A 17,711-nucleotide genomic window follows, 5' to 3' on the forward strand; every position below is an offset into this window, starting at 1 on the left:
GGGCTCATTAAATTGGAATGGGATGGGGGCTTGGGAGCTGTCGGCCAGAGCTTTGCTGGTGTTATGGCTCGGCTTGCTTTCCCAGACAGCAAGGAGGTGAGTGAAGTGAAACTGCACCGAGGAGAGGAAGGATGGTTTTGTGGCTGGGGACCCCGGGCTGGGATTTAGCAGACCTGGGTTCAATTTCTTTCTCTGCTACAGACTTCCTGTATGATGCTGGGCAAGTCACTTGATGACTCTGTGCCTCAGTTTCCTCATCTGTAGAATGGGGATAATACTTTGTCAATTTAGACTGTCAGGTTTTCTGGGCCGTGACTTTGTACCATGCGTGGCGCGATGGAGTCCTGATCTCAGCTGTGGCCTCTCAGTGCTAATGTAACGTGAATATAAGTGAGGGGGCTGCACCTCTGGCTTCCAGGGGATTAATTTGCATAACTTCCCCCACAATGCCCTGGGATGAATGTTTTCCTTTTTTTTTTTTCTGTCGGGGAATTAATACAATCAACTGTTTGGAATAAGCCACTGCAGCCCCTCCTTAGGCTAATGCCTTTGAGAGAGTGAGAGCCAAGGAGCGATTGGGCGGGGAGCCGATGGCAGAAAACTGGATGAGGCTGGCTCTTAAGCGGCTGGGGGCAGGGGGCAGGATTCCTGGCAGCACTGGCAACCCAGATGAGGTCATCTCCATTATGCCAGCTGCAGGGACCAGTGGTATGCAAAGCAAATGCCCGGTTGCGGGAAGGGGGATTATGTTGGAGTCTGGGGGCCTGGCAGAGACTGAGATCAGGCTCCATTCCTGCTGCTGCCTCAACGAAAAGTGGTTGTGGGAAGGGGTTTAGGAGACTGGCCAGGGATACATGTTTAAGTCAGGATGGAGAAGACAGAAGAGGGCGAGGACATGGAAAGGGGGAGACTGAGGAATCGAAGAGGGGCAGATGTAGCAGGGAACAGGGACTGTCTCTCTGCTGTGGATTTGTACAGCATCTAGCACACCAGCCTGGATCCCTGGTTGGGGTTCCCAGTGCTACTATATGGGATGCTGGAAGGCCAGTGCAATCAGTATGAGGGCCCAGGGACTGTGTTAAGCTGTGATGTCCTCTTGCATGGGAGGTTGATGGAGTTGGGCTGAGCGGGCTCCATAGATCTGGGACCACCCGTGCTCTCCCAGCTGAGCTCCTCGGAAGGAAAGGCAAGAAGCTGCATCTGCCATGCCCTCGCTTGAACCTGTAGCTGGCAGCGTTAAGGAGACGCTGTAGGAGCAGGGAGGGGGGGCAGGTGGATTTTGGTGAGCTGCCACCCACTGCTGCGGAAGCCCCCACCCCCTGCAGAAAAAACAAGGCACCCTGTAAACATAGGCCAGCCAGTAAAGGAGCCATCTGGAGGCTTAAGTGGAGTAAGGGGCTGATCTTTCACCGCTGAGAGCTGAGTCTTGCCCTACTTGAGATCATATGTGAGAGGAGGGCTCTGATCATGCACGTCCCTGCCTCCCAGTGGAGGCTTGATACATGCCAAACCCCAGGTTGCAGGAGGAGCCAGAACTGCTTAGGAGAGAGCCAGGGCTGGGACAGCAGGGGCTGCAGGGCAGGAGGGAGGGGCATTGGCAGGGACATGGGGGGGCGGGGGCAGGGCTGGAACGTAGCGGGTGTCACTACAGGACTGTGGAGGGGCCCCGGGCTGGAATATGGGGGGTACTGCTGGACTGTGGGGGGCCCAGGGCTGGAATGTGGGGGGTGCTGCAGGGCCATGGTGGGGGGCAGGACTGAAGTAACAAGGAGTGCAAGTCAGGATGGCGCATGTGGTGGGGAGTGGGCTGCAGGTCGGGCGGGGGTGTGTGTGTGTGTGTGGTGGGGGGCAGGTTGCAGGTCAGGACTGGAACATCCAGGGCTGGGTTCCTCAGGGTTAGGACAGAGCCTGGTGCACAGCTGGCACTCGCTAGCCAGTCTGCCAGCTTGCTACACTCCTGTGCACCTGAGAGTTGTCCTTCCTCTGTCTCTAGGAAGCAATCTCTGTTCCAACCTGACCATCCCAGGCGTGGGGGGGACACACCCGGGCTGTCCCGGGCCGGGGGCTGGGTGCCTTTTCCCAACAGGATCCTGGCCCGTTTGGAAGGCGCCATGGCCCCTTGTCCTTGCCGTCCTGGTCAGCGTCGCCCCAGCATTGCCAGCTGATGGGTCAGTGACCTCTGGCAGGGGACCCTCTGGGAGTGGGGGGATCCTCAGGACCCAGTGATCAGAACCGGCCTCCTCATGATGGGAGAGTGACAGGACCGTATAGGGGGGCAGAATGGAGGGTACCCATGGGGTGTGCGTGGCGGGAGCCTGTTGCTCACCCCCCGCCCCAGCACAGCAGGGTGTGCTGCACCCTCTGTGCCCCTCTGGCCGTTGGTAGCCACCAGGGGTGGGGCACCTCTGTCTACCTTGTGTTGGTTCAGTGAGCTGCTGGACTGTGCACCTGGGGTGTGAATGCAAGAGAAGGCTGCGGGGAGGAGAGATCTGGGGATGCCCCGGGAGATCCAGGGGTCTCTGCCGTGTGGTGGTGATAGGGAGTCTGATACCTTTGGTGTGGTGAGGGAACCACTGGCATCCCGGGGGTGGGGGGAGGAGGAGCTGTGCAACATGATGCCCAGGAGTGGGGGCAGGAATAAGGGGGTGGCACAGGGAGGGGGTCTGTGCAGTGTGATGCCCTGGGGGGGGCAGAAATAATGGGGTGGGCACAGGGAGGGGGGTCTGGGCAGTGTGATGCTCTGGGAGGGCAGGAATAAGGGGGTACCATGGGGGGCATCTGTGCAGTGTGATGCCACAAGGAGCCTGTGCGAGCTGAGGACGAGGTTGGGCAGGGGGACCGGGGGTCAGTGCAGTACATGAGGCTCTGCCCTGTTGGAGGGGGCAATACCATGAGCAGAGTCCCGTGTGCCCCTGCCATGTCCCCAGGGCTGGCCAAGGGTCGTTTGCTGTCGGGTCACTGAGGCCTAGTTTCTCATCCAGGGCTGACTCTGCTCCGGAAACGCCCAGCCCTGAGCTGCACTTCGTGGCTGGGGAGCAGCCGGTGCCAGAGCCTGCAAGGACGAGGTGTAGCTCTGCTCTGGGTCATGGGCACCAAGGGCGGCTTTACCAGCCAAGAGCAGGGAGTGAGTCCACCGTGCTGGAAGGTGAAACCCTCACCGCTCCAGCATCTGGCCCGTCGAGGCCATCCCAGCCAGGGCACCATGGTGGGGCTCTCAGCATAAGGGATGCATGCGGCAGGGTGGTCGGGCATGCACTGGGTGGTGGAGTTGGCAGGAATTCTCTGCTGCCAGTTCCAGGGAAACCACAGCAGAGCTGAGCTCTGTGGTCCTTACGTGCTGTGCAGCAAGCCTGGCCCGTGGAGCCCTGTCACGCTTCCTTGCCCAGAGTCCCATAAGGAGTCTGGGAGCGTCAGCAGCTGTTTCTTGGCAGGAGGCTGCAGGCCAGGTCTTGGCATCTCCATAGAGGAGGATCTGCTTTGCCGCCAAGGCTGCGTGTGCTGGCCCAGGGGGTCTGAGGGCTCCCCTCTTCCGGCCCTGTTGGAAGGAGGGACTGATTTGGATGTGTGTGTGTCTGTGGGGTCTCTGTGCTGTGGTTTGGCAGGGATTTGGCAGGGCGAGTGTACAGACACAGCCAGGCAGCAGGGACTAGTTAACTTGCCCCAAGCTTTCAGCAAGCGATCAGGGAGGGATGGGGGAGTGGGAAGAGAGGGGAAAATGGAGGGCAGAGAAAAGAGACTGAGGAAGGGAAGACAGGGAGGTGAGGAGATGAATAGAGGTGGGTGAGAAATGGGTATGGGAGAGGGAGTGAAAAAGGGGGGTGGGGAAGATTGCGCAAAGAGAAAGAGAGAGGAAAGAAGAGAGATCAGGAAATCATGAGGAAGAAGAGAGGAGAAGAAAATGGAGCAGATGAGTGAGGGGGGAAAAGGCCCGGAGGGTTATCTCATGCCTTCCGCTCCCAAGGATTGCGAGGCCCTTTGCAGACTGAGTTCCAAATGCATCCACTGCTTGGGTGAAGCATATAATAGTCTACTGCAACATGACCCAAAAGGTTTCGCCAGGAAGTGATCTTCTCCCATTGAAACTACTGGGAGAATTCTTTGAGGTGGGCCCAATGTTGCTTGAGTTAGAACTGGGGCTAGGACCTGGGGGGAGGCGGTGGGGCGGGGGGGTTGCCTGGATAAATGCCAAGGAATCTTCGATGATCACAAGTGCTCTGGCCTTTGGGCTCATATCTCTGAAGAGAGGTGGTGAGAGGGGAGAGGAACGGGATGGGGTCAGAGAAGGAGTAGAGCAGGGGGAAGAGACAGGGACAAAAATGCAGGCTCTGTCCCTTGCCAGCTGTCTGTTCAGCTCTGGTGAAGAAATGAGAAATGGTGGGAGGGGAGCTGGAACAGAGAAATGAGAGGCCGTTGTGCCAGCAGTGTCAACCCATTGCATGAGCTTTTACCTCTGACTGTAGCTTAGGGGGGTCTCTCTCTCTGAAGGGTGTTAGGCACCGAAACAGAGGGGTGGCCATCAGCTCCCCCAAAATCATCATTCCCTGGAGAGAGGGTAGGTGGCGGCATAGCAGACCCGCGTGGCCATCCCCCCAGCCTCTGCAGGGGTCTCTTTCCTTTGGCTGACTGCGTGTGCTAGGAAGCAGCCTGCGGCCCTGGCCCTGTGGAGCTGGCCCTGCCGCACGGTGTTGGTTGCACTGTGGGTAAATTGTACTGCTGTGGAGGAAATCCAGGCGGCGGGATGTAAAAGCGGCAGCCTTGGGGTGTGCTCTCTCTGCTGCAGTCCCAGCTGGCAGGCCGGGCGCGGAGCACGTGCCCAATCCCTTGGCTTCCCCTGGGAGAGAGGCTGTGAGGGGAAGCGTCCTTTGTCGCTGTGGTGCTGCAAGGAGCGAAGCTATTCCTAGCCCCAAAGGAGACTGATTTCCCCTCCTTGGCAGCGCTGTCTTGCCAGCTGCATCAGGAGATCTGGCCAGAAGGCTGTGGTGTGCAGAGTACGGAGGAGGCTGATCTGCCAGCTTCGGCCTGCTCTCTCCCTCCAGGACTGGTGGGGATGTGTCGAACTTGGCTGCATAATGGGCTGTGGAGAACACTTCGGCACTGGCCAAAGGGGATGGGCTTGGATGCCCTAATAGGTCTCATCTACCTCTAACTTCCCCACTGCTCTGCCCAGCCTGAAGGCAAGGCCTTTGCCTTTCTCATCTTCCCAGACTCCTCCCCTGGGCTTCTGGGGCAAGCCCTGAACTAATTGGATTCAATTAGCACCCCCCCACACACACACTCCCCTGCGGTAATTGATTGCATGCAGGCCCTCCCTGCGGTAATTGATTGCATGCAGGCCCTCCCGCGCTCCTTTTGCCAGCTCTGACAGCTGGTGAAAGTGCTTCCCCGCTCCTCCAGTCCTGAAAGGATGCAGATGAGAGCTGGGATCCCAGCAGCCCTGGCACCCCATGATGGGGAATGAATCCTGGATGAGTGGGCAGGTAGCTGGACTGCCAAAGGGGCTCTGGGCAGGTTTCAGAGGGCTTGGCTCTGAGGTTTGGGCTGTGTCTAATGTAAATGAAAACCATTATAATAACTCTTTGCCCTAGAGCACCTGCCATCTTAGGGCCTCCAAGCCCTTTACTGATGTTAATGAACGAGACTTGAGGCTGGTATTATTGATCCCCCTTTCATGAGTGGGGAAACTGAGGCACAGAGGTGACTGAGGCCTCACAAAGAGTCAGGAGCAGAACTGAGGATACATCCCAGGAGTCCCAATCCCCTGCCTTCACTACATGGATCATTTTAAAACAGGGGTGAACCCAGCACTTCGGTATCTCAGAAACCCTTCCCAAGGTGAGATCTCAGGGATGGTCCAGATCTCGTCTCGTCTCCTCCATACTGCTTAGAGCATTCCCAACTCAGTGACTGGGGAATGCCTAGAACAGACGGGAGGGAAAGGGTCACTGATGTCGCTATGCCAGTATAGCACCTGGTGTAGACATTCGTTCAGTTTAGGAAAGGCCTTTTTCAGTACAGCTTCAGCCATTTTCCAAGCCACGCAAGCTATAGCAGAAAGAGGCCACTTATACCAGAATGAGACAGTCCACCCAGGTTATACAGGGATATCCTTAGGCGTATGCAGCATATATGGCTGTGTAGGGCACCCGCAAATTTGGGGCACCACTGGGACCATAGGTGCCCACTTCTCATCTTGCCAGGGGGTGCTCCCACACACCCAGCACGTACTGCAGTCTCCTTACTAGGCAGAGCTGTATTCACAGAGCCAAATGCGCTGGCGTAGGGCACCAGTTGTGCCAGCATAGGGGCACCAGTTTAATAATACTGCGTAGGGTCCCATAAATCCTCAGGACGGCCCTGAAATTACACCTGTATAACTGTAAACTATCAATGCTGCAGTAGAACCTCTGTAGTTCAGACACTAACCACAGAGGGGTTCTTCCATCCCAGTAGTAAATCTACCTCTCCGAGAGGCGGCACCAACGTCGACAAAAGAATTCTTCCTACAACCTAGTGGTGTCTACGTCTGGGCTTTGGTCAGTTTAATTGCATCACATGGTGTGAATTTTTTCCCAGCATTAAGCAAACTCTGTAGTGTAGACCAGTCCTGTAGGACCATTCCTAGGGCCACTTCCCATCCCTCTGGCAATGTGAAGGTTCCTTAAAGTGGGCAAGAATTACAGAGACACCCATTGAAAGTGGCATCAGTGTAAATGAGAATGAGCCCTGGAGTGTGTTACCTCCATGCTGCATTGGGATAAGTGACTGCCAAGCTGCAGAGCACCGGGGTCTTGAACTCCTGAACAGATGGCCTAATTTTCAGAGGCTACATGCATCCACTGCCTCACTGAAGTCTCAGCATCTCTAATGTTTGGGCCATGTTTATTCTGGTGCCCAGCTGGGGCTGCGGGTATCTGATGTTAAAAAGCTTATGTTTGACTCCCTCACAGAATGGGACCATGTATGCTACCTGCCCATCCTTACCAAGGGATTCAAGGACATACCTCCAATTATAAATTATTTTCAAAACAAGAAAAGGAGTACTTGTGGCACCTTAGAGACTAACCAATTTATTTGAGCATAAGCTTTCGTGAGCTACAGCTCACTTCATCGGATGCATACTGTGCATCCACAGTATGCATCCGATGAAGTGAGCTGTAGCTCACGAAAGCTTATGCTCAAATAAATTGGTTAGTCTCTAAGGTGCCACAAGTACTCCTTTTCTTTTTGTGAATACAGACTAACACGGCTGTTACTCTGAAACCTGTCATTTTCAAAACGTTTCAGATCTGAGTTCCTAGCTAGGACATTGGAGCTGATTAAAACAGGAAGGAAATCTAAACTTTACTTTCCCTGGCAATGCTGTTTGTTTAGTATTTGCACTTCACCAGGTTGGTGGTTGAAACTAAGCTGGTTAGTTTCTTATGTTTTGAATCAGTTTCACTTTGGATTTCTCCTACACTAGCACAAGACTGCGGCTGTGTTCGGTTTTCTAGCCTTGTTGGTGAAGTTTTTGCTATTGGAAGAATATATTCAATGTCATGAGAGGGGGGGGAACATCCTCAAATATGAGATCTTTTCTTTTCATATTAAGGTTTGTAAATATCTGCATACTCAATGCCTGCAAGAAACTAGATGACTCAGTCATCTACTGGTTTGTTTCATTTTCCGGTGAGTGGTTTTTGTAGAGGAAAGGCTGACTGTTTGGAGGGATGGACATATGGATGCTGGAATAGAAGCAAGGGATTATTAAATTGAGAGATGAGGTGGCCAAATGGTGGAATGTTGACAAAGAGAAAGGGATTTAAGGAGTGGGTAATTTATAGTGCTTGGGGGGGAAAGGCAGTGTTGCCAGCTGTTAGGTTTTTATGCGAGTCTTGTTGTATGTGGTGTTTTTTCTTAGAGCTTCAGATCCTGGAGTCATGGGGTTATGAGAGAATCCCAGTTTTCATCTAAATTTTAAAAAAGTAAGTTTCTAGCCCTGGGCTGTGGAGCAAAGCTTGAAAATGTGATCTGTGTGCGCTTGGAAGGCAAAGAAAAAGACTGCAACTTTTTTGTAGTTCTCGTGATTTTTAACTCAATCTCGTGATGTTGCTCATGATTTTTGAACACTTGGGGTTGGCGGTGGTGGAAATGTAACAAGATGTGCCCCTATGAACAACTTGACCACAGTGTGTATGTCGTATCCGGTTTCCCAGGCCCTTCCCCTGCCTTGTTCTTTGTACTCCAAGCTGTATGCTCTTTGGGGGAGAGGGTCTCTCCACCTCTGTTTGTAAAGTGCCTCCTTAGCACATTGACTTCAGCTGGAGTGGTGAGTTGTCAGCACCTGTGAAAACTACCCAGGCCCCACGTATCTCGTATTGGGCACCCCAAAATGGACGCATCCCCAGCCAGAGGCTCCTTTTGGAAAATGGTGGCTCTAGTCACTTGCACAAGATGGTGAGAGTCGATGGCAAAGCTGGGCTAGCGGAAGGATGGTCCAGTGGTTAGGGCCCTAGCCAGCCACTTGGAAGACCTATGTTCAATTCCCTGCTCTGCCACAGATGTCCTGGGTGACCTCAGGCAAGTCACTTAGTGTCTCTGTGACTCAGTTTCCCAGTTGTAAAATGGAGATAATAGCCTGGCCCTGTCTCACAGGGCCCAAGGCCAGAAAGAACGTGAGGTGTTCAGAGACTGCAGTGAGGGGGGCCATATTAAATAGCTTAGACAGAAGCTTTCCCCTTTCTTTGGTACCGGCATGGTGCCGCTCCCTGAGCGAGCGGGAATATCCACCTGTTGCGAGGATGGGTGGGTGTAAAACCCAACCCAGACAGACAAGCTAGCAGACGGAGCAGCATTAGCTATCTTTTTGTTGCCCCTTAGTATAGCGCTTGGGGCTGAATTAGCAGCCCAGGAGTGATCCACAGGACAGGGACAGCATGGGCGCTGGCAATAAAACCTGCCTCCTGCAAGCCACTAGATCCCTGACCTGGCCGCACCCGTTCTAGGCATGAGTGGGTAGGTCAGGCCTTGGGATCCTTTCAGTCTCTTGGCAGCCGTGGTCAGCACAGGATGAGCTTCCAGGGGGAAATCGGCCGACACCTCCTCCCTCTCTCCCCCCCCCCCCCCGGCTCATTGTTTTTACCCTGCTGTCTCCTTCCTTTTCAAGGAAGAAATGTGTCTTCTTGGGCCTGCGGGAGGGAAGGCAGGCTGCTGCCGGGCTGCGGGTTGGCTGATGGGCCAATACTGGAGGAGAGCAAGGAAGAAATCTGCCTTTCCTCGCACTCCTCCCCCCGCCAGGACCGAATCCATCTCCGGTGTAACTGTGCAGGATTCCGAGGCGTCCCCGCGGGGCCTGACTAACCCCGCTGCCTCTGCCAGCTCGGTAGGGGAGAGAGCACAGAAGCCGCAGAGAATTCAATCCCAGAGAGCGGCAGCTGCTGGGGAAGTCCTTGGGAAGGCGGGTCTCCCCCATCTCTTGCTCTGTGGCAGTCCCTCGCCTTGCAAGGAGCTGGGTGGAGCCCTGCCTGTATAAAACTTCCCAGTAGACGCCTTGGAGCCAGCCGCTGGTGGCAGGCGGGCTGGGGAAGGCTGCACGAGCGCATATTGGCCAGCTGGGCTCTTCGCAGCCGTCTCTCCCTGGACGGCGTTGCAGGGGGGTGGGGGTCTGCAAGGAATCCCATTGAGTTCCAGGCCAGGGGGGCCTCGAAAGGAAGAGCCCAGCAGCACGTGAGCATGGAGCGGAGCTGCCTCTCCCAGCTCCTGGCAAGCTGGTGGCTCTTTTGGAATCTCTTCGCCAGCTGCCAAGGCACCAAGGGGAGCGTGCCCAGACTCCGCCTGTCTTATAAAGGTAATTCGCAGGGGTGGTGTCGGCATGATGGTCCCAGGATATTAGAGAGACGAGGTGGGCCAGGCACTCTCTTCCCCAGGTCCGAAGAAGAGCGCCATGTAAGCTCGACAGCTTGCCTCTCTCACCAGCAGAGGTTGGTTCAATATGGGATATTACCTCTCCCCCCCCCCCCCCCCCCCGTCTCTCTTGCAAAGGTAACACTGCTTACGGAGTTGTATTGAGGGGAGCTGCTGCATGCTCTCTCTCTGGGGATGGTGGTGAGGATCTAAACCTGAAAGCCGCACCAGGCTGCCCCCTGGCTCTCCTCCCGCTTTTGACTTGGCACTTGCTGGCTTCATGTGCTTATGCCTGGGTCTGAACAAGTGCTGGGGCATGCGCTGGCCTGATCGGAGCGATCTCCAGCGCCTTGGGGATAGGGAGGAGGTGTTGGTGGATGGGGAGGGGGGGATTTCGGGCTCCTGCAGGAAGCAATGCCAGCTGGATGTGGGGATGGGTTTGTGCGGCAATGAAGGTGCAGGGAGGTGATAATGAGCAACTGGGCAGGTGTGAGGTGGTGTGGGTTTGAGCAAGGGTGTACATTTCACTGTGGTGTCCCCTGGCTCTCCTAACCCCATCTCAGCCCAATTACGCTGAGATCTTCTGAGGGCAGAGTGGGAGTGTTGGCAATTAACTCCTTCACTCCTCCCTCTGCGTGTACACTGTATGCCTGACAAATTAGCCCCCTCGACCCTGTGGTTGTACCGGTCTGTGCACTGCATGCTTGTATTCAAACTCTCGGTGCCCCGTGGAACTGCAGAGCATCCTGTGGGAGTCTGACACATGGCACTTACTGGGTTAGTTACAGCGGGGTGTTTGTGTGTGTGTGTGTGTGTGTGTGTGTGTTGGGGAGTGTTAAGATTTATAAATGGTCTGCCCTGTTTGCCCTCACTGCCCCCGGGGGTCTGCTGCCCCTCTTGTGGTTGGAATGGGAGCAAGAAGCGAGTTCCTGCAATGACTGAGGGGTGGTGAACCCTTCCCCGACATGCTGGGAAATGTCATTCTCTCATTTTTTAGCAGTGGGCAGTGGCCCCACCTGCCTCCAGGCACTGCCAGGCTTTGCTTGCCCCCAGACTGCACAGGGGTCTATTTCAATGGCTAACCTAGCAGCCATAGGCCAACTGAGATTGTAGCCTTCTGTGGGGAGAGTGTCTGCTACCCTGCACGTCCGTGTTACCTGCAAGACTCCCTCTCTCTGCTGTGCCCTGCTGGAATGGAATGGTGCCCGGGTCAGGATTAATGCCTAAATGAAGGGATCCTGATTTGAAACGATCCCCCAACCTGGCTAACATGAGTGCTACCAGCCTTGGTCCCTCGTCCTTCTTCATCTCCTGGGTGAGACTATGCGTGTGGTGGGTCCCTGGAGGACCCACAGTGCAGTGATCAGTTTGCAAGGCTGCATGCAGCTGCAGCTAATGGGACCGTGGGTAACTGGAGGATTTGGGGCTGTTCCTGTCCTGCATGGGTGAGGGAACACCTTGAAATTGAGAGCAGGAGCTTGGTGTAAAAGGGGAGCTGATGGCTTTCAGGGCATGTCTGTACTGCATGCAGCACTTGTAGATACTCCAGCTAGCTTTGATCCAGCTTGCTCCAGTAACAATAGCAGTGAAGCTGTGGCCACGGAGTATGTACCCAGTGTCTTGGGCTGTGCTGGAGCGGCTTCACCGCTATTGTTACTCAAGCTAACTTTGATCTTGATCAAAGTTAGCTGGGCTATATCTCCATGTGCTGCAATCTTGCCTCCCATTGAAGTGTAGACACATATCCTCTGTGCCCTGTCTGCAGCCAGCACCCCCTTGTGACCAGTGTCTGGTACTGCAGCCAGAGCAGCCTGGTTCTCTCAGCATTCTGCCCAGAGAAGGCTCTTTCTAACGCACGCGCTGTGTGCCAGTTCCACTCCAGAAGGAGCAGGAGGAATGTTGCTCACTGGGCTGGCAGGTGCGAGCGACCTTCCTGGAGCTCCTTGCTCCAGCGCTGGGTACGTGTGAGAATGGCATGCAAGGCTGGCACCTTGTCGTTAGCCAGCATTCCCCTGTATCGCCCGATGTTTCCCTGGGATGTGCGGCGGCTTGATTCACACCCCTTGTGCGACACTGGGAAACTGCCAAGGGTGGGCTCTCTCTGGCCATCAGAGATGCTTCTTCCTTTTGCTGCAGCTGGAAACACCTCAAGAATGGCCTTTGCCATGGAGTTTTGCCAGCTTGTGTTGATTGGAGCTAGGAGCTGGACAGAGGCAAAACAGCTGGGGTTGGAATTGCAGCTGGAGGGTTAGGCTGGCTTTTATTTTCCCCCTTTTCCGGGCCTGCTCCTAGTAAGTCAAACTCCCATTGACTCTGGTATGAGCAGACACAGGCTTGGGGTCGTGGGCACTTGGGTGCATGTGGTACCGCTGAAGAGGCGCTGTCTGTGGGGGACTCTGGTTGGGGACTGCAGATCAAATTGCATTAGATGGGAGATTTCTGAAGAGTTTGTGGCCAGCCAATATAGTCCCTCCCTCCTGGCCTCCCAACCCTCAAAAAGACGGGGAGGGGTGGGATTCGGGAAAATCCAGCTGGGAGAGTGGTGGAAATAGAAGAGCTGGCTCGAGTCTCTTGCGGGTTTGCTGCACACTGCCCCAGAGGACAGATGTCAGGGTGGCTGTGACCCAAGTCGCTGTGGATCTGGTGGCTAACGGCCCATAGAGCTGGGGAAAGTGATCCTGCTGTTTACAGCGACTTGCTTCCTTGTAGATCTGGACTCGGTGGGGAGGCTGACTTGTCCTTTGGCTCAGAGCTCCTCTGTCCAGGGTGGAATGTCAAGGCTCTCTCTCCTTAGGTGGCCACTTGCATAGATGTGAGCTACAGGCGGAAGAAGGAGAGGTTCCCCTGAAAACCATGAATGGCTCAGTTTGTGGGGGGAGGGGAGGGAAGGATGTGGAACTGCTCAGGGGTGGCTGCCCTGCTCTGCTCCTCTGAATCCCAGTGGCAGTAAAGCACTAAGCCAGGAACGTTGCCTTACTCCATATACTGGGTCATGCATACCTGCTCTGGGGTAGGCCAGGGGAGGTGGAAACCAGAATTATCCTACTCTGAACCTAGTCCCATGCCTGCTACTTGCTAAGGGAGTGGGGAGGGAAATGGAGCACATGGAGACCCCTGTTCTGGGAAGCTGTCCTACTGGGACTCAAAGAACTGAGGGTGTTGAACTGGTTCCTGCTGTTTGAGCAGGGGACCTTGTTACCGTGCACATGGCAGCTGCCATGCTGGGCAGACCCATGTCCTGGCTGACACCAGCCAGTGTCTGGGTCTTGTGCAGTACTGTCCCATGGGAGGACAGCGCTTCCTGAGCCCGGCTGTTAAACAGCGTATGTCCTTAAGCCTGAGAAATCAGAGCAGTGTGGCCTAGTGGATGGAGCACTGAACTGGGATGCAGGAGCCCTGAGTTCTATTTCTGGCTCTGTCACTGGCGTGCTGGGTGACTGTGGCTAAGTCACATGACCTCCCTGTGCCTCAGTTTCCCCATCTGTAAAATGGGGATAATGAGTCTGACCTCCTTTGTGAAGTGCTGAGAGATCTGCTGATGAAAAGTGCTAGATGTGTGCTAGGGATTATAATTGTATCTGAGCAACTTTATTTGCTGGGTAACATTTTCAAAAAGTGCCTGAGTGCATGAGTCATTTTGAAAATGAGACCTATGCTCCTAAGTCACTTGAAAATGATACCCATTTCTTAGGCATAGGAGCATCTTCTCCTTTACTGCAGCTTAACTCAATAATTTCCTGCAGCTGTGAGTTCCACAAGTTAACTGTGTTGCATTTAAAAACAATCTTTTTCTCCCTCCCCCTTTAAATGTACTACCTTTGAAATGTATCTAGTTACTAATTAACATTACCTTTGAAATGTATTCCTAATTAACCTTCCTGTACTGGTCCCCGCCCCAGAGAATTTGCAGTCTAAAAGACAAACCATCTGGCACTGAAGGGGATCTATGATAGAAGGATGTAGGCAATTCTTAGCCATTCAAGAGCAGCAATCTCAGCTCCCCACCTGCCAAATGATTATCAACTGGCAGCTTTCTCTGTGGATCAAGGCAGAGGGGAGTTTCCAGGGGGGCCTTGAAGGAGGATAAGTTGATGGCTTTCAGGATTTTTGCCTGGGAGCTTTTCCCACACAGAAGGGTAGGTGGGAGTAATGGGCTGGCTTTCTCTGTGCTGCCTTCGTCATTGCTTTATGAGGAGTGCTGCGTGGGGAAATCTGCCAGGGCGACCGTGAGAATCTCCTGCTTAAAAAATAAACTCCAGCGCGGAACGATTAGCTGTTTAAAAATAGACTACAAGGGAAAGGAAGCCGGGAGGGCTAGAGGTGCATGGGAGGCCGCAGCGGCGTCCTAGGCAGACTGGAGGTGAGGCTGTTTTGGCTTCGCTGCTTTGAAGGAAGGCAAATCAAACAGCCCCTTTAGCGTGGAAAGTGACACATTGTGGTCCGTGCAGCACGTCTTGCTGTGGGGTCCTGCCCAGACTTCCCTGCTGCTCAGCACTGCAGGGGTGCGCCCCATGGCTCCCACCACCCCCATTCGCCACCCTGCTTGGGGGTGTTTCTGGTTCCACATAGAGGTGAAAGGCAGGTGGCTCCAGAGCTCTGGGGTGGGGGGTCTGGCTACCTTCCAGGGGAAGGCTGCTGTGCGGGGTACATGCTAAAGGGTGGAGGTGAGCAGGGCTGTCAGCCAGCGGGAGGCAAAGCAGGTTTATGTCAGGGATGGGGCAGGGGAGGCTCTGGGAGGGAGTGCCCGGCAGTGTGTGTGGGGGGGATGCTGGCTGGTATCTACAACGGGCAGGAAGCGTTTGAGCCCCTCCTTTCTAGGGGCAGTTGAACTCTCCTCTCCTACTTGGCTGTGAACATGTCGGGCTAGTCTTAACCCTGATGTAACTGCTGAAGTAAGGGGAGTTACCCCAGGGCTGGAGCTGGCTCATGTGCCATGAGGTTGAACACGAGCCACCTTGCTTCCCCATCCCCAAGGGGCTAATCCACTCAGCTGTGAGCCAGCCAAATAGTTCCTGAACTTGAGCGTGTTGTCAGGCCATCCTACTGCAGAGAGTTCCCACCGTATCTCCTGCTTCCAGCAGGGAGCCATGCCATTGTACAGGATGGACACTCGGACGCTGCTGGGCATGCTGGCCTAATGCTGCATGATTCCCAGGTCTCAGCCACTCACCTGGGGCCGAACTCTTGGTTACACCCATTGGCTTTAAGGAGCCTGCACTGATGTGAGTGGGAGGGGAATGTGGCTCCGGGGAATGAGGAGGCTGCAAGATAGCACCCTGCCTTTCTCTCTGGAGTGGGGTTCATGGGACTTAGGGGACTCACGTAGGGATAAATGGGTGTGACCCTCCGAATGAGGGGCTCCGGTCCCAGAGCTGATGCGCTGTTCCTGAGCACGTGGCAGATCGACTGAGCTCGGTTTCTCTGGCTGCGGCTGCCTGGACTGTCTCTCTCGGCCTCCCTCCAGGTGCTTTGGCTCTTTTGCACCTTGTGCCCCGGGCTGCTTCAAGGACAGAGAGCCAAGCAGCCAAAGCACAGGCCAGCGCACCTGGGGTTGGTTCTGCATGGGATTTCAGGCTGGTGCTGTTGACAATCCTGCCCCAGAGCAGCTGTCGCTGATAAATGCTCCCAGGGGATGGAGCTGGCCTAAGCCAGTTAGAAGATCCACTGGGAGAGGACAAAGTGTGAGCCCAGTGAGAGGAGAACCATCAGAACTGGGAACTACTGTCCACCTGGGGTGGACTGAGTGCAGCACCTGTGTGGAGGGGACCTGAACTGGATTTCCATGTCCTACTGGAGAGGACTCTGTGTAGGGAGAAAACGAGCTGGAATCCTGTGCCCGCCTGGCGTGGACCCTGGATACATCCTGTAAGAGGAGGGGAAGAACCTGGACTGGATTCCTGTGATCGCTTGCAAAGGAATGTGGCTCCTGGCCTTTCCCACTGGCCTGTGGTTGCTAGCGCAATGATGTATCCCCTTGATTTATGTGCACAACATGCTGCAGCTCGTCAGTCAGAAACAGACCCACAAAAAACAAACTGTCCTTGATTTGATGCCCGCAGAGCCTGGGAACCTCCCACTTGGCAAAGACCCCAGCAGGGCAGCTCCCAGAGCCCGGCACCTCCTGGATGGGTGCTGCAGAAATGTGCAGGGGAGTTTGGAAGAGTGTTGCACTGGAAATTCCAAGGGCTGTATCCCTGTGCTTTGTAATTGCAAGCAGCATGCCGCTAGGAAGAGAGCAGCTCCTACGGAGCACAAATGCTCTTTGGCCTGGGGGGGGGGTGGGGCGAACCTCTCACCCGGACCCAGTGCAGCTGGCAAAAGAAGGAGACTCTTGGGCAGGGTGGCATGAACCAGCTGGCTCCAGCACCATCCTCACTTCCCCACCCACCCTGGCAGGAAATACTGGAGCGGGTTTGGAGCCCTGCAATTATTGGTGCTTTGGATGCCTTTCCTCCTGCCTGGGGATGTGCTCGGAGCTTTCCCCGCAGCTCTCCGCAGGGAGCCGTTGGTTGTAAAGCAGGACGGCTGTTGCTGTCGCCAGCTGTGCGTACACATGTTGTATTGTGCCTGCTTGTCCCCTGGCTGGTTGAAGTGGGGCCCCCTGTAGTGCTATGCTCACTGGCGACCCCTGCTGGGGAGGGCAAAGCGGATCAGCTGCAGGCCTGCTCCATCGCAGCTCTCAGTGGTTAAACAGCCCCTCGACTCCCAGTCTATTGTGTGGGCCATATTGCCTCCTCCCCATGGCTGCAGGGACCCCTGCTGGCAAGCATTACCAACAGTGGGCCCTCTCCATTGCTGAACTCGGCTAATCCACCACTCTGGTCCACCTGGGTCTAAAACAGATCCGATGGGATTTATTTCCCCTTTCTTCCCCATGTTCCCCACCCCCTCTCTTTTCCCAGCTGCCCAAGCACGTTGCTCAGCCCCTGAATCTCTTTGCTTTGCAATGATGACATTAGAGAATCCAGAAGTGAACCAGAACAACTCTAGTACTGCAGTGAGGGTCGAGACTCGCTGTTTAACAGTTGGTTTTTCTAGACACTCTCAAATCCCCACCCTGATGTAGATTGCTCTGCAAATTGCCCTGCCTAGTCATGGCCCTGCCAAAGGGCGCTCTTCATTGCCTCAGCTATACAAGCCGCTCCGTTGCCAGTTGGACACGTTTGTCCATTGGAACAGCCAATCGCTGGCCCGGCCAGGATTAATCTCTACAGCTGAGCTGTGATTTTTGAGAAGCACTAATTAATGGAGCCTTCTAGTTCCCCTTGGGAAGTGGGTCAATATCATTCAGGTTACCCTGGAGGAGCTGCCGTGCAGAGTGGGGAGGTGACTTGCCTGGAGTCCCACAGCAAGTCTGGCAGACAAGAAGAGATCCCAGGAGTCCTGAGTCCCAGTGCCTGGCTGGAAACATTTTCTGTAGTTAAAAGAAATTCCCATCAGGGCTGCTCTCCTGCTATTCAGGGAAGCAGCATAACTCCAGTGGCTGGCAATAGGGGGAATATAGTCTCTTCTGTGGCTAGCTGGGAGTTTCCTGCTAGGAGGCTGTGATTGGCTGGAACAGGGAGCCAGAGTAGCCTTTTTGAAGAACAGAGCCCATTGTGCAACAATCAGAGGTGATGCCAAAGCCTGCTGGAGTGCCTGGAGCCTGAATCTGGCTGGCTGGGGGGAGGGAAGGAAGCTGTCCCAGCCCTTGGTGCTGTGGGAGCAGTTAGTTCTCCCTGGTGCATGGGCTGCATGGAACAAAGCATTCACTGCACCTTCTCACTCCTCCCTGCAGCTTCCTTCCTGGGGGGGGGTGTGCCCAGTGCCAGGGCACCACCAGCTGTGTG

The 17,711-nt window shown here is 54.9% G+C and overlaps 1 protein-coding gene across 4 annotated transcripts in view; it reads left to right on the forward strand.

Annotated features, from left to right (window-relative positions):
* The first annotated feature begins 5,342 nt into the window (after positions 1 to 5,342).
* Positions 5,343 to 17,711, forward strand: part of SEMA3G (semaphorin 3G) — a 70,984-nt gene continuing 58,615 nt past the window's right edge. Inside the window, exon 1 of one of the 4 annotated variants that reach the window (XM_043551679.1) lies at positions 5,343 to 5,477. Coding sequence is in view for 2 of the 4 variants with exons in the window: in XM_037905070.2 (XP_037760998.1) it covers positions 9,712 to 9,826 (115 nt within the window). In the remaining 2 variants the exon portion in view is untranslated. Of the gene's footprint in view, positions 5,833 to 9,153; positions 9,827 to 9,939; positions 9,960 to 17,711 lie in introns of those variants that run through there. The other 3 variants (XM_043551678.1, XM_037905070.2, XM_043551680.1) reach the window with 3 other exon arrangements.

This window comes from Chelonia mydas, chromosome 7 (genome assembly GCF_015237465.2).
Source record: "Chelonia mydas isolate rCheMyd1 chromosome 7, rCheMyd1.pri.v2, whole genome shotgun sequence".
NCBI lineage: Eukaryota > Metazoa > Chordata > Testudines > Cheloniidae > Chelonia > Chelonia mydas.